Source organism: Epinephelus fuscoguttatus, linkage group LG3 (genome assembly GCF_011397635.1).
Source record: "Epinephelus fuscoguttatus linkage group LG3, E.fuscoguttatus.final_Chr_v1".
Taxonomy (NCBI): domain Eukaryota; kingdom Metazoa; phylum Chordata; class Actinopteri; order Perciformes; family Serranidae; genus Epinephelus; species Epinephelus fuscoguttatus.
In genome coordinates this window covers 148,290-162,705 of record NC_064754.1, presented here as the reverse complement: position 1 = coordinate 162,705, position 14,416 = coordinate 148,290, and the positions used below count along the sequence as shown (strand labels likewise).

The 14,416-nt window shown below is 45.3% G+C and overlaps 1 protein-coding gene across 1 annotated transcript in view; it reads left to right on the top strand.

The window, feature by feature from the left end:
* Positions 1-9,780: 9,780 nt before the first annotated feature.
* Positions 9,781-14,416, top strand: part of LOC125885879 (son of sevenless homolog 1-like) — a 73,673-nt gene continuing 69,037 nt past the window's right edge. Inside the window, exon 1 of the mRNA XM_049571692.1 lies at positions 9,781-10,540. Within this exon, the coding sequence (XP_049427649.1) occupies positions 10,454-10,540 (87 nt within the window). The 5' untranslated portion in view covers positions 9,781-10,453. The remainder of the gene's footprint in view (positions 10,541-14,416) is intronic.

Here is a 14,416-nt window from a genome sequence, read left to right as displayed (position 1 = left end):
CCTGAAGATCCAAACCTGCAGCTCCACATCCATGACAAACATTCAAACAAATCTGAGAGCGTCTTTCGTCTGTTTCAGAGCAGCTTGCTGACAGAACAAAATCAGTTTCACAAATTTACCTTCAGTGGTGTCTTTGAGTTCAGATTCCAGTGAATCCAGTCAGATCATGAGGTGATGATCATCCTCACTATCACTGGTTAAAGCTCTTAATCAGTCAAACTTCATGAACACATGATTGTAGAAGTGACGCAGTGATGGTATCATAATAACACTGTTGAGTGATGCGACAGGCGAGTTTCAGCTCGGATGAATTTCAGACTGAAGTCTTTCTCAGTGCAGATGTGACGAGGAGATATTTGAGGTTTGGATCACAGAGTTCATCCACACACACTCAGATGTATATATATATATATGAAAGTGTAGTGTTTTTTACCTGATGAAGAACTTGAAGCAGTGTTCTGTAGGAGGTGTTGTTTGTTTCAATGCATTCAGCCGTCGGCCTGCGAGCTGAGCCACAGACTGACTCTGACTGTGGAGCTGAATGAGGAACATCGTGTATGTCTGGTGAGCGTGTGGAACATTTACAACAGAGTCCCTTTACTCATCAAACGACAAACGCTGAGCCTGATTCACCCATCGACTGGTCTGTGGATCGTTTCTCTGTCCGGAGGATCAATGTCCCCTCTGCCTTTCCTTCTTCTTCTCTCACACAGGAAGTCCAGGTGTATAAACTGATGTATTATGATGTAACAGAATGAATGCTGCTGCTTGGTGCTTTATTATTTATTCAATTAAGGAGTCAACATTGAGTCGTCTTCAGCTCAGTCTCAGATAACCCACAGGCTGGATGCCACGTCTGTGTAACCCTTTTTATACCCTCTAATGTATGTCTGATACCCCTTCTTATACCCTCTAACCGAACAGGCTGATGGGAAGTGAATGTTTCTTCATCACGGATTTCTGATCAGATGTCAGCAACTATCTGATAACCCTCCTGTACCTTCCGGTACCCCGCCATAACCCTCCTGTACCTTCCGGTACCCCACCATAACCCTCCTGTACCCTCTGGTACCCCACCATAACCCTCCTGTACCCTCTGGTACCCCACCATAACCCTCTTGTACCTTCCGGTACCCCACCATAACCCTCCTGTACCCTCTGGTACCCCACCATAACCCTCTTGTACCTTCCGGTACCCCACCATAACCCTCCTGTACCCTCTGGTACCCTGCCATAACCCTCCTGTACCTTCTGGTACCCTGCCATAACCCTCCTGTACCCTCTGGTACCCCACCATAACCCTCCTGTACCCTCTGGTACCCTGCCATAACCCTCCTGTACCCTCTGGTACCCCGCCATAACCCTCCTGTACCCTCTGGTACCCCACCATAACCCTCCTGTACCCTCTGGTACCCTGCCATAACCCTCCTGTACCCTCTGGTACCCCGCCATAACCCTCCTGTACCCTCTGGTACCCCGCCATAACCCTCCTGTACCTTCCGGTACCCCACCATAACCCTCCTGTACCCTCTGGTACCCCGCCATAACCCTCCTGTACCTTCCGGTACCCCACCATAACCCTCCTGTACCCTCTGGTACCCTGCCATAACCCTCCTGTACCCTCTGGTACCCCGCCATAACCCTCCTGTACCTTCCGGTACCCCACCATAACTCTCCTGTACCTTCCGGTACCCCATCATAACCCTCCTGTACCCTCTGGTACCCCACCATAACCCTCCTGTACCTTCTGATACCCGACCATAACCCTCCTGTACCCTCTGGTAGGGCTGTGCGGTATTCCGATTTGTATCGAAAACTGGTATTTATTTTCGTTATGATATGAATTTTTCATATACCGCAATACCGGTGAATAGCCCAAACAACGTCCTGAACATGCGCGGTGGGAAAGTGTTTCAGCTGGGACCCATTTCACTGCTGCAGACCACAGGTGTGCTAGAGCTGGTGAGAGTGAGAGCATAGAGAAAAGTTAAGAGGTGAGAATGGCTGCTGGAGAGAGTCCTGAAAGTGGAGCAACTGTACCCGTTGCTAAAGAAGAACACGATGACCCAGAAGAACTCATACCACAAAGAACAGTGTTTCCCCTATATGCAACTAGCAGTGGTGCACCGCTCGTCTTAGCCCTTTAGAAACTACCGTTACATTATTTGGCACTACAGACGCTTCATATCCAGGCCTATAGAACAGGTCTATACCTTGTCCTTTTATTAAACAAACTAAATAGCCTTATGTTATTTCTCTTATTTACATGAATGCATGTCATTTCTGTTTCTACATGATTGTGCGTTTACAATTCTATGCTCTCTCACACACACACACACACACACACACACACAGGTGAGCACACTGGAGCACGGCTTGGGCCGCATTTTCCTGACCGAAGACAACCCGAGTCTGAGACAATTATAACCGAGCACGGCACTAATGCAGCGGAGCTTGTGTTGTGATCAGGCGTTATCACGTAAATAACAAATTCCAGCACTTGAATAGGCCACAGCACAACACAGCAGCATGTCAAGTGGGCCAAATCCGAACAAAATACTGTCAAATACCGTGAAACCGATTGAAAAAAAAAAGGTGATATGAAAATTTTGTCACACCGCCCAGCCCTACCCTCTGGTACCCCACCATAAACCTCCTGTATACTCTGATACACCACCATTGAAACCCTGTGCCGCCCCCTGCTGGACGCTCAAAGTGTCTACTCACTCATGCCATGTGTTGGCATCCAGATGTTCAGCTGTAAATAAACAATATAAACATCATCAGACTGATTCTCTGTAGTGTCTCATATATATTCATATTTGTTTGATGTCATTTTAATGAAGTATTAAATACTGTTGAAACGTGTTCTCGTTGCTCTGTGTTCCGTTAGGATCTGTGTTTCTGTGGAACTCTTGATGTTCTTTAACAAGAACACAAACTGTTCGAACTCTTCAAGGACTGATTGTTTAAAGTTTTCATTGTAACGTCAGGTGTTTTAAACTCAGACTGTAGATCTGCTGCTGACACACAGACCGTCGGCAGGTCTCAGTTTGTCACATGACATCAGCTGTGTGATGAAGCTGTCCTCAGTCAGCCTGGTGACAGTAACAGACCGCCTGACGCCTCAGCAGAGTGTTTACAACAGTGTAGTCTGCCGCTCTATCAAAGCTATTTACAGACACGTATATAGCTACATATATCTCGTGTCGGAGGCCCCTGAATGCAGCATCAGTGTACATCAGACCTTGAAGTTGTGCATAATGTATTTCCTGTTTCATTTTCAAAGACTAACATCTGTTGTTTCAGTTCCCGCCCTCATCTTTGATTATTATTGATTTCCCTGTTCTCTTGTCAGATCATCTCTGTTCATCGGCATCCAGTGGTGTGACGTGTTCTTGGGGTCTGCATGTTCACCGGCTGTCAGCCTGGGTCTGTGTGTGATCTGCCCAGAAACACCTTTCTGATCAGGGATCAACGTGCTGTTTGTTTTGTCTCATTAGATATCTGGGGTCCGTTTCAGAAAGGAGGTTCAACAAACTCTGTGCCTAACCCTGAACTCTGAGAGGCCGTTTGCACGTTGCTGGCTATTTTCATAAACGGACATTTCACCGTCTCCGTTTTCAAAAAGATCTTCGTTTACACTTAGCCGTGTATATATACACAAGAGCATGCCAAACCTGTAGGTGGCAGTGTAACGAGAAGCTCAAGCCTTCCATGTATCCACTGTCACCAAAGCAACATAGGTCGCACTTTTGACACAGGCGCAAGTTCCGGCGCATACTGTGACGTCGGCTGCCTATAACCAAGGCTATTCAAGAGAAGGCTGAGACACGGGGTCAAACATGGGGGGATTGCATATGCGCAGTGTAACTTGAGCTGCGATGCTGGAGGGTGACAGCAGGGGCGCTAGATAAAAAGCGCAGGATCTGCTCAGGCGATCAAGGAGTGTGCTTGGTGCGGTCTGCTTGGACTTTTGGACGGCGGCTGCCTGAAGTTGTCGGAATTGCTTCCCTGTCATTCTCACCCACAACGCAGGCCACCAGTGACAGTCCAGTAATAAACTGTGAAAATGACATGCATGCACATCCTCTTTGTTCCGCGGTGTCACGCCATCTACTGAGCCTTTGAGGAAGTGCAGACCAGATTTTACTGCGCATATGCAATCCCCCCATATTTGACCCCATGTCTCAGCCTTCTCTTGAATAGTCTTGCCTATAACTCTGTTTATGTCCGTTTATCTCAGTTTACATGCAAACGTGCAACCGGAGTTTTCCAAAATCTCCACTCTGGCCGGAGTTTTTAGAAAGACTTGTTTTCAGAGGAGAAATCTCCATTTGCGTGTAAACGGAGGGCACAAACGAAGGAAGATGTCTCCGTTTATCAAAATCACCGTGCACGTATAAATGGCCTGTGAGTTGAATAACTCTGAGATGGGAAACTCTGGGTTATGGGTTTCAGAACAGGTGATCGTTTCAATCAACACAGAGTTTGTTCACTCTGAGTTAAGCATGTGCACCACGACTTTAAAAAGCCGTCATCAATGGAGCCCCGATACCACGATTCACCATGGCAACAAGCTACAAGAAAAGGTCTGCATTTTTTTTTACTCCTCTGGAGTTGGATATTTTAAAGCTAAAATTTAGTTCACTTGGATGCAATCCCACCTCATTATTTTTCAAGTGAAAATGGTCTAAAAACAAGTTACTTTCAGGTGTGATTTGTTTTGACTAGAAATAAGACACATATTCTTGGTATGATTTTGAGTTTTTGCAGTGTGATGCAGTCTGACATTTTGAGACAGTCAGTCTACCTGCACATTAATGCTGTGAATGGACTTCATATTCACATAGTCTCCTTCATTTTGTGAAGGAGCAATGATGGGAATGTGGGTTCCATCAGTGCACTCTATCACACCAGGAAATCCTAAAAGAAATTAAAACTAATCCCAGTCTGAGGTTGCAGCACCATGTCATTAACTGAATATGATTTATAATCATAAATTTTAACTGATTTCTACATCATTCACCTGCAATCCTGTGGAGCTCCTCCTTGATGACCCTCACAGGTTTATGTCCAGGGAACACAACAAAAGAGTTTAATAGACGTTTCAGAGCTAGGGACACTTTTCTCACGGCTCTGCAGACAGTGGCCACACTGATATTTTCTGCATCTCCGATATTATACAGAAAACTCCTGTTTGCAAAAAACAAAGTGCAACACAAAGAATCTGGGTAGATGAAAGTGCACGTCCACGGTTGGTGACGTTGGTTATGTCACGATGGATGAGGTCATGGATATAAATGATGGACTGTGATGTGAAACGGTACCGTTCAAAAAGAAAATGTTCTGGGAATGATAACACGTCAATTCTGGGCCTGTGAATAATCTCCCGACGAATGCGTAACTCCCTCCTCAGTAACACTGCCTCTTCGTCCACAGGGTCTTCCAAGAACGGACAAGCCATGGTCGATAAAAGTAGATTAAGAACTAGAACACACTTTAGGATCCAACTTTACCTTGAGGACAGATGATCGAACTCGCCGAAACCCGCGTGACACTAAACGAATGAATGAATGAATCACACTGTGTGTGTGGCGTAAGAGGGAGGAGACAGCTAGAAACTCGAGGTTCACTGGAGAAAACCAGGTTAGGTTCACAGAGTCAGTTGCCATAGTAACTGACACCGAGCTTCAGTTACCTCTCTTTCTGAAACAGAAAACCCAGAGTTTCCCTCATTTCAGGGTTAACAGACTCAGAGTTTTCACTAAACCTGCTTTGTGAAACGGACCCCAGAGGGGTATTCCAGGTAGGAGGTTCAACAAACTCTGAGTCTAACCCTGAACTCTGAGCTGATTTACCCTGAGATGGGAAACTCTGAGTTACCGGTTCCAGAACAGCTGATCTGAGTTAGTTCAGTCAACTCTGAGTATGTTCACTCTGAGTTAAGCCGACAATAAAAAGCCATCATCAATGGAGCTCCGACTCCACGATTCACCATGGCAACAGGTCAATAAAAGACAGCGCCTCCATTTTAATCCAGTGGATGTAGAGATATTAATGCATGTGTAGCAGACGGTGCACGTTTATCTTTAAAAGAAGAGCCTGAGTCAGAGCGAGGAAAGTGTCAATAAGTTAACCATAAAGTTAATAAAAAAGTTTATTCATCATTTATCAGACTTACATTTCCTTAATGAAGATAAAGTGGTGGAATCTGACTGTGTATCAGGCTGTAGATACATTACATTATATTAATAATATATCATAATATATTTGTTCAGATTGAATCTGATGGGGAAAAACACAGGAAGCAGAAGATTTCAAACATATAGGCTAGGCTATAGATCAAAGACATAAAGACATGACTGTAAACTCACAGTCTGACCCAGTAATAATATGTTTGGTGATTTGCACCTGAAAAGACGTTGAGGTTAAAATACAGTAGATTTGAAAATGTTGCACATCTATTTGTATCTTGACTCAACAGCATTCAGTGACTTTATTTCAGCTACAAATGTAGTAAATGTAAAGACAGTGAAATGCTGCACCATTGCTCACTCAGAAATATGAACATATAATCCCCAATATTAGGCTATAGGAGTTATGTTCCATCAGTGCGACCAGTGACATCACTGATAGAGATCATTAGTCACTGATACTACGTGTCTAAAGCTTCATACCCATTTTAACATTTAAATAATTAGACCTACACATTATGTGCAATAAACATGTGGGAGCTGCTCTGACAGACTGACAGTCTGATCCTTGTGCACAGTGTTATAAAAATAATAAATATAAAAAGGACAGAGGTTTGATTCTGAGCTGAGGGTGAATTCTCGCTGTGTAATATTTGAATGTAAAGACAAAAGCTGATGTCCAAAGAAATGACTGATGTGCATAAATTCAGTAACTTCAGACAGTCCTGAGTAACAAACTAATATCCAGCAGGATTTAGACTGTGACAGACGGTAAATCTCCGCTAATGAATGTGCTTCGATACAAGCTTTGACACGGACTGAATGAATGAGGCAATGAAACAGCGTGTAAGAGGGAGGAGACAGAGAGAAACTCAGGGTTTATTGAAGAAAACCTGTCAGCGAGCAGGTTATGTTCACAGAGTCTGTTACCATGGTGACTGACTCAGAGTTTCAGTTACCTCTCTTTCTGGAACGGATAACTCAGAGTTTCCCTCATCTCAGGGTTAACTTGCTCTGAGTTTACACATAACCCGCTTTCTGGAATACCCCTCTGTCTGATTTCATTTTAAAGGCTGTGAAAACATCTCACTGTGAATGAAGTGGCTCCCCATAAACACAACATGTACACAACATGAACACAACATGAACACAATGTGAACACAATGTGAACACAATGTGAACACAACATGAACACAATGTGAACACAACATGTACACAATGTGAACACAACATGTACACAACGTGAACACAACATGAACACAATGTGAACACAACATGAACACAATGTGAACACAACATGTACACAACATGAACACAATGTGAACACAATGTGAACACAACATGAACACAACATGAACACAATGTGAACACAATGTGAACACAACATGAACACAACGTGAACACAACATGTACACAACATGAACACAATGTGAACACAACATGAACACGATGTGAACACAATGTGAACACAACATGAACACAATGTGAACACAACATGAACACGATGTGAACACAATGTGAACACAACATGAACACGATGTGAACACAATGTGAACACAATGTGAACACAACATGAACACAATGTGAACACAACATGTACACAACATGAACACAATGTGAACACAACATGAACACAACGTGAACACAACATGTACACAACATTTCCCTCTGAGGGGTATTCCAGGTAGGAGGTTCAACACTCTGAGTCTAACCCTGAACTCTGACTTGACTTACCCTGAGCTGGGACACTCTGAGTATCCGGTTCCAGAACAGCTGATATGAATTAGTTCAGTCAACTCTGAGTAGGTACACCTTGAGTGAAGCACGTGCACAACCACAATGAAAAGCCATCATCAATGGAGCCCTGATACCTCGAGTCACCATGGCAACCGGAGAGAAAAAGCGATCAACTTATTTTACACCTGTGGACTTGGAGGTGCTCATGAATGCCTACAGCGAATATGAGCATATATTTCATAAACAAAGTAACAGCACTAAAGCTGCCAAGGAGAGAGAGGCAGCATGGGAGAAAATTACTGCCCGAGTCAACGCATACGTTTGAACATTTAACCACACTTAATTAAAATTGTAGCATAGGCCTACATGCTAGTTGCAGTATATTGTGATGTATAGTCTGTCACTTTAAGATAAAAGGCTAGTTAATGTACCTGAACCATCTCTGCACCCTGAGACGCTGGGAAGCCCTGCAAAATAATAGCTAATTACTGATCTCAGTCCAAGGTTGCAGCAGAATGTCTCTAACATAATATTTAATATAATATAGAATATAATATAGAATACAGAATATAATTTTAGAATATTGTCACTGACTTCAACTGATTTCTACATCAGTTACCTGCAATCCTGTGGAATTCCTCTCTTATGTTCCTCAGAGGTTTGTGCCTGGGGAACACCACCATGATGGGCAGCAGGTTTTTGAGAGCTAGTGTCACCTTGTTGACAGCTCTACACACCGTGGCCTGTCCCATGTGTTCTGCATCACCATAAAGCTACCGTTCACAAAAAACATTTGCCCTAATCTACGGTGTGTCAGATTTGATATGTGTGGCCGGTAAATGATTGAGTCTAATGAAAAACGGTACGGTTCAAACAGATATTCATTTGGGAAAGACAGCACATCTCAACGGGTCTGAAGATCCTCTCCCAGAACTCAGGGTGTCTTATAGAAAACCTGTCAGCGAGCAGGTTAGGTCCACAGAGTCAGTTGCCATGGTGATTGACTCAGAGTTTGACTTACCTCTCTGTCTGGAGCTGAAAACCCTCATTTTCAGGGTTAACATAGTTTTCACTAGACCTGCTTTCTGGAACACCCCTCTGGTCTCCAGTGGGTGGGACAAAGGTGGAAAAACATGGTGTGAAATACTTCAATGCACCAATCAGGACTAAGTAAAGTTTGAAGACTGTCAACCAAACAATTTCTAAATAAGAAGAGAAATATGTTTAAATGACATATTTACACACATGAATCCCTGTGCAGACGTGTGAATGTTCATACTGTGGTTCACTCATGATGAATTCAGCAGAGCAACGAGAGCTGTCTGTTACAGAGTAACAGAAAGTCACTGGTCGTGCACCAGAGCGCGCTATAACACCTCTGTTAGTAACGACATGTGAAACACAGTAACACACCCTGATTAACAGCAGGAACATGTAAACCAGGTGGCTTCCTGTGATGTCAGGCGTTGTGCTGCTGAATGACGATTCATTTCTTCATGTAAACATTCAACTGTAGCGACTGAGCTCACTTCCTGTTTCTTTTATACATACAAACATTCTTTAACAACAGCTGGATGACTTAAACCACTCATATGTTTAAATATATGTAAATATGTACATGTGTATTATGTTTGAGCCATTATCATTATCACTAGTGCTGTTATAGAAAATATGTAAACATATAAACACACAAACATAAATATATAGTACCTATGTTTGTGTCAGAGGTGCAGTACCGCTGGTGGCCGCCGGGGGCAGCAGACGTTACTCTGCTACGCGCAGACTCTGTGAAGCACGCACGCCCACTGAAGCCCCGCCCATGTACGTCAGTGTGTGCCCAGTGCGCATGCCCAGCCGCTCCACAGTCCACCGTAACACACACCGAGTCACAACAACCGAGCACCGCGGAGTGTGAGCGACGGCTAGCTCGGTGACTGTCCACCTGTCAGGAGGCCGGGGCCGGTGCTGCTGTCTGTGAGAGTCCGGGGGACAGAGCCTCAGGAGCGGACACGCAGCGGGGGAGGAGCCGCCCCGCCGGAGAGTCTCTGTGCTCGGATAGAATGTTGGCAACGGAGCGGAGCGGAGAGCACCGAGCAGCACGCTGATTCACTCCGTCAACCCGGCTAGCCCTCACCGTGAGTCCGCGTACACACCGACACTTACCTGGCCCAGCAGCGGCTCACCTGTGGGCCGCCGATGGATCATCCGCAGGCTGTTTACCGCTGCTAACGTTAGCAACACCGGCTACATGCTAACAGTGCTGTTCGGATGGAACGGTTAACGGTCACCATGCGATCCTCCCGGTAAACGGAACGACAGCCGACAGTTAGCTGCGAGCCGCGGAGCTAACCGACAGCGGTGGAACATCTGGCCGCAGCCGAGGATGGTCCCCGCTGGATGTTCCCACAGCTTCAGCCTCCCCGCCGGACTCTATCTCTGCCTCCCAGCGTTCATGTAAACCGGAGAACCGGAGAACCGGGCGTGTCGGTGCCGCTGCGGAGGCAGCAGCAGCAGCAGACATGCAGGCGGCCCAGCTGCAGTACGACTTCTTTAGCGAGGAGAACGGACCCAAGTGGAGAGGCCTGCTGGTGTCCTCCCTGGAGAAGGTACACACTCACTGACCCACAGTGGCACAACACAACACACTGTGGCACAACACAACACACAGTGGCACAACACAACACAACACAACACAACACAACACACTGTAGCACAGCACAACACAACACAATGCGACACAACACACTGTGGCACAACACACTGTGACACAACACAACACACTGTGGCACGACTCAACACACTGTGGCACAACACACTGTGACACAACACAACACACTGGCACAACACAACGCACTGTAGCACAACACACTGTGGCACAACACACTGTGACACAACACAACACACTGTGGCACAACACAACGCACTGTAGCACAACACACTGTGGCACAACACACTGTGACACAACACAACACACTGTGACACAACACAACACACTGTGGCACGACTCAACACACTGTAGCACAACACACTGTGGCACGACTCAACACACTGTAGCACAACACACTGTGGCACAACACAACACACTGTGGCACAACACAATGTGGCACAACACACTGACACAACACAACGGACTGTGACACAACACACTGTGGCACAACACAACGCACTGTAGCACAACACACTGTGGCACAACACAACGCACTGTAGCACAACACACTGTGACACAACACACTGTGGCACAACACACTGTAGCACAACACACTGTGACACAACACAACACACTGTAGCACAACACAATGTGACACAACACACTGTGGCACAACACACTGTGACACAACACAACACACTGTAGCACAACACACTGTGACACAACACACTGTGACACAACACAACACACTGTAGCACAACACACTGTGACACAACACAACACACTGTGACACAACACACTGTGACACAACACAACACACTGTAGCACAACACACTGTGACACAACACACTGTGGCACAACACAACACACTGTGGCACAACACAACACACTGTGGCACAACACAACGCACTGTAGCACAACACACTGTGACACAACACACTGTGACACAACACACTGTGGCACAACACAACACACTGTGGCACAACACAACGCACTGTAGCACAACACACTGTGACACAACCCACTGTGACACAACACACTGTGGCACAACACAACACACTGTGGCACAACACAACACACTGTGACACAACACACTGTGACACAACACACTGTAGCACAACACACTGTGGCACAATACAACACAGTGTGACACAACACAACACACTGGCACAACACAACACACTGTGGCACAACACAACACAATGTGGCACAACACAACACAATGTGACACAACACACTGACACAACACAACGCACTGTGACACAACACACTGTGGCACAACACAACGCACTGTAGCACAACACACTGTGACACAACACACTGTAGCACAACACACTGTGACACAACACAACACACTGTAGCACAACACACTGTGACACAACACAACACACTGTGGCACAACACACTGTGGCACAACACAACACATTGTAGCACAACACACTGTGGCACAACACAACACACTGTAGCACAACACACTGTGACACAACACAACACACTGTGACACAACACAACACACTGTGGCACAACACACTGTGACACAACACAACACACTGTAGCACAACACACTGTGACACAACACAACACACTGTAGCACAACACACTGTGACACAACACACTGACACAACACAACACATTGTAGCACAACACAACACACTGTGACACAACACACTGTGACACAACACACTGACACAACACAACACACTGTGACACAACACACTGTGACACAACACACTGTGACACACTACACTGTGAAACAACACACTGACACAACACACTGTGACACAACACACTGTGACACACTACACTGACACAACACACTGTGACACAACACACACTGTGAAACAACACACTGTGATACAACACACTGTGACACAACACACACTGTGAAACAACACACTGACACAACACACTGTGACACACTACACTGACACAACACACTGTGACAAAACACAACACACACTGATATAACACACTGTAACACAACACACTGTGACACAACACACTGTGACAAAACACAACACACACTGATATAACACACTATAACACAACACACACTGTGACACAACACACTGACACAACACAACACACACTGACACAACACACTGTGACACAACATAACACACTGTGACACAACACAACACACTGACACAACACAACACACACTGTGACACAACATAACACACTGTGACAAACACACTGTGACACAACACAACACACTGTGACACAACACACTGTGACACAACACAACACACTGTGACACAACACACTGTGCCACAACACAACACACTGTGACACAACACAACACACTGTGACACAACAGAATACACACTGACACAACACAACACACTGTGATACAACACACTGTGGCACAACAGAACACACACTGTGATACAACACACTGTGACACAACACACTGTGGCACAACAGAACACACACTGTGATACAACACACTGTGACACAACACACTGTGACACAACAGAACACAATGTGACACAACACACTGTGACACAACACACTGACACAACAGAACACACACTGTGATACAACACACTGTGACACAACACAACACACTGTCATACAACAGAACACACTGATACAACACACTGTGACACAACACAACACAATGTGACACAACACACTGTGACACAACAGAACACACACTGTGATACAACACACTGTGGCACAACAGAACACACACTGTGACACAACACATTGTGATATAACACACTGATACAACACAACAACACAACACAACACACTGTGACACAACACACTGTGACACAACACACATTGTGATACAACACACTGTGATACAACACACATTGTGATACAACACACTGTGATACAACACACATTGTGATACAACACACTGTGATACAACACACATTGTGATACAACACACGGACACAACACAACACACTGTGATACAACACACTGTGACACAACACACATTGTGATACAACACACGGACACAACACAACACACTGTGATACAACACACTGTGACACAACACACTGTGACACAACACACTGTGACACAACACACTGTGATACAACACACTGTGATACAACACACGGACACAACACAACACACTGTGATACAACACACGGACACAACACACACTGTGATACAACACACTGTGACACAACACACACTGTGATACAACACACGGACACAACACAACACACTGTGATACAACACACTGTGACACAACACACTGTGCCACAACACAACATAATGTGACACAACACACTGTGATACCTCACACTGTGACACAGCACACTGTGACACAACACACACTGTGATGCAACACAACACACTGACACAACACACTGTAACACAACACACACTGTGATACAACACACTGTGACACAACACACACTGTGATGCAACACACTGACACAACATACACTGTGATGTAACACACTGTGATACAACACAACACACTGTGACACAACACAACACACTGTGACACAACACACACTGATACAACACACTGACACAACACAACACACACTGTGATGCAACACAACACACTGTGACACAACACAGCACACTGTGATACAACACACTGTAACACAACACACACTGTGATACAACACACTGTGACACAACACACACTGTGACACAACACACACTGATGCAACACACTGTGACACAACACACACTGTGATGCAACACAACACACACTGTGATGTAACACAACACACTGTGACACAACACACACTGATACAACACACTGACACAACACAACACACACTGTGATGCAACACAACACACTGTGACACAACACACACTGTGATACAACACACTGTGATACAACACAACACACACT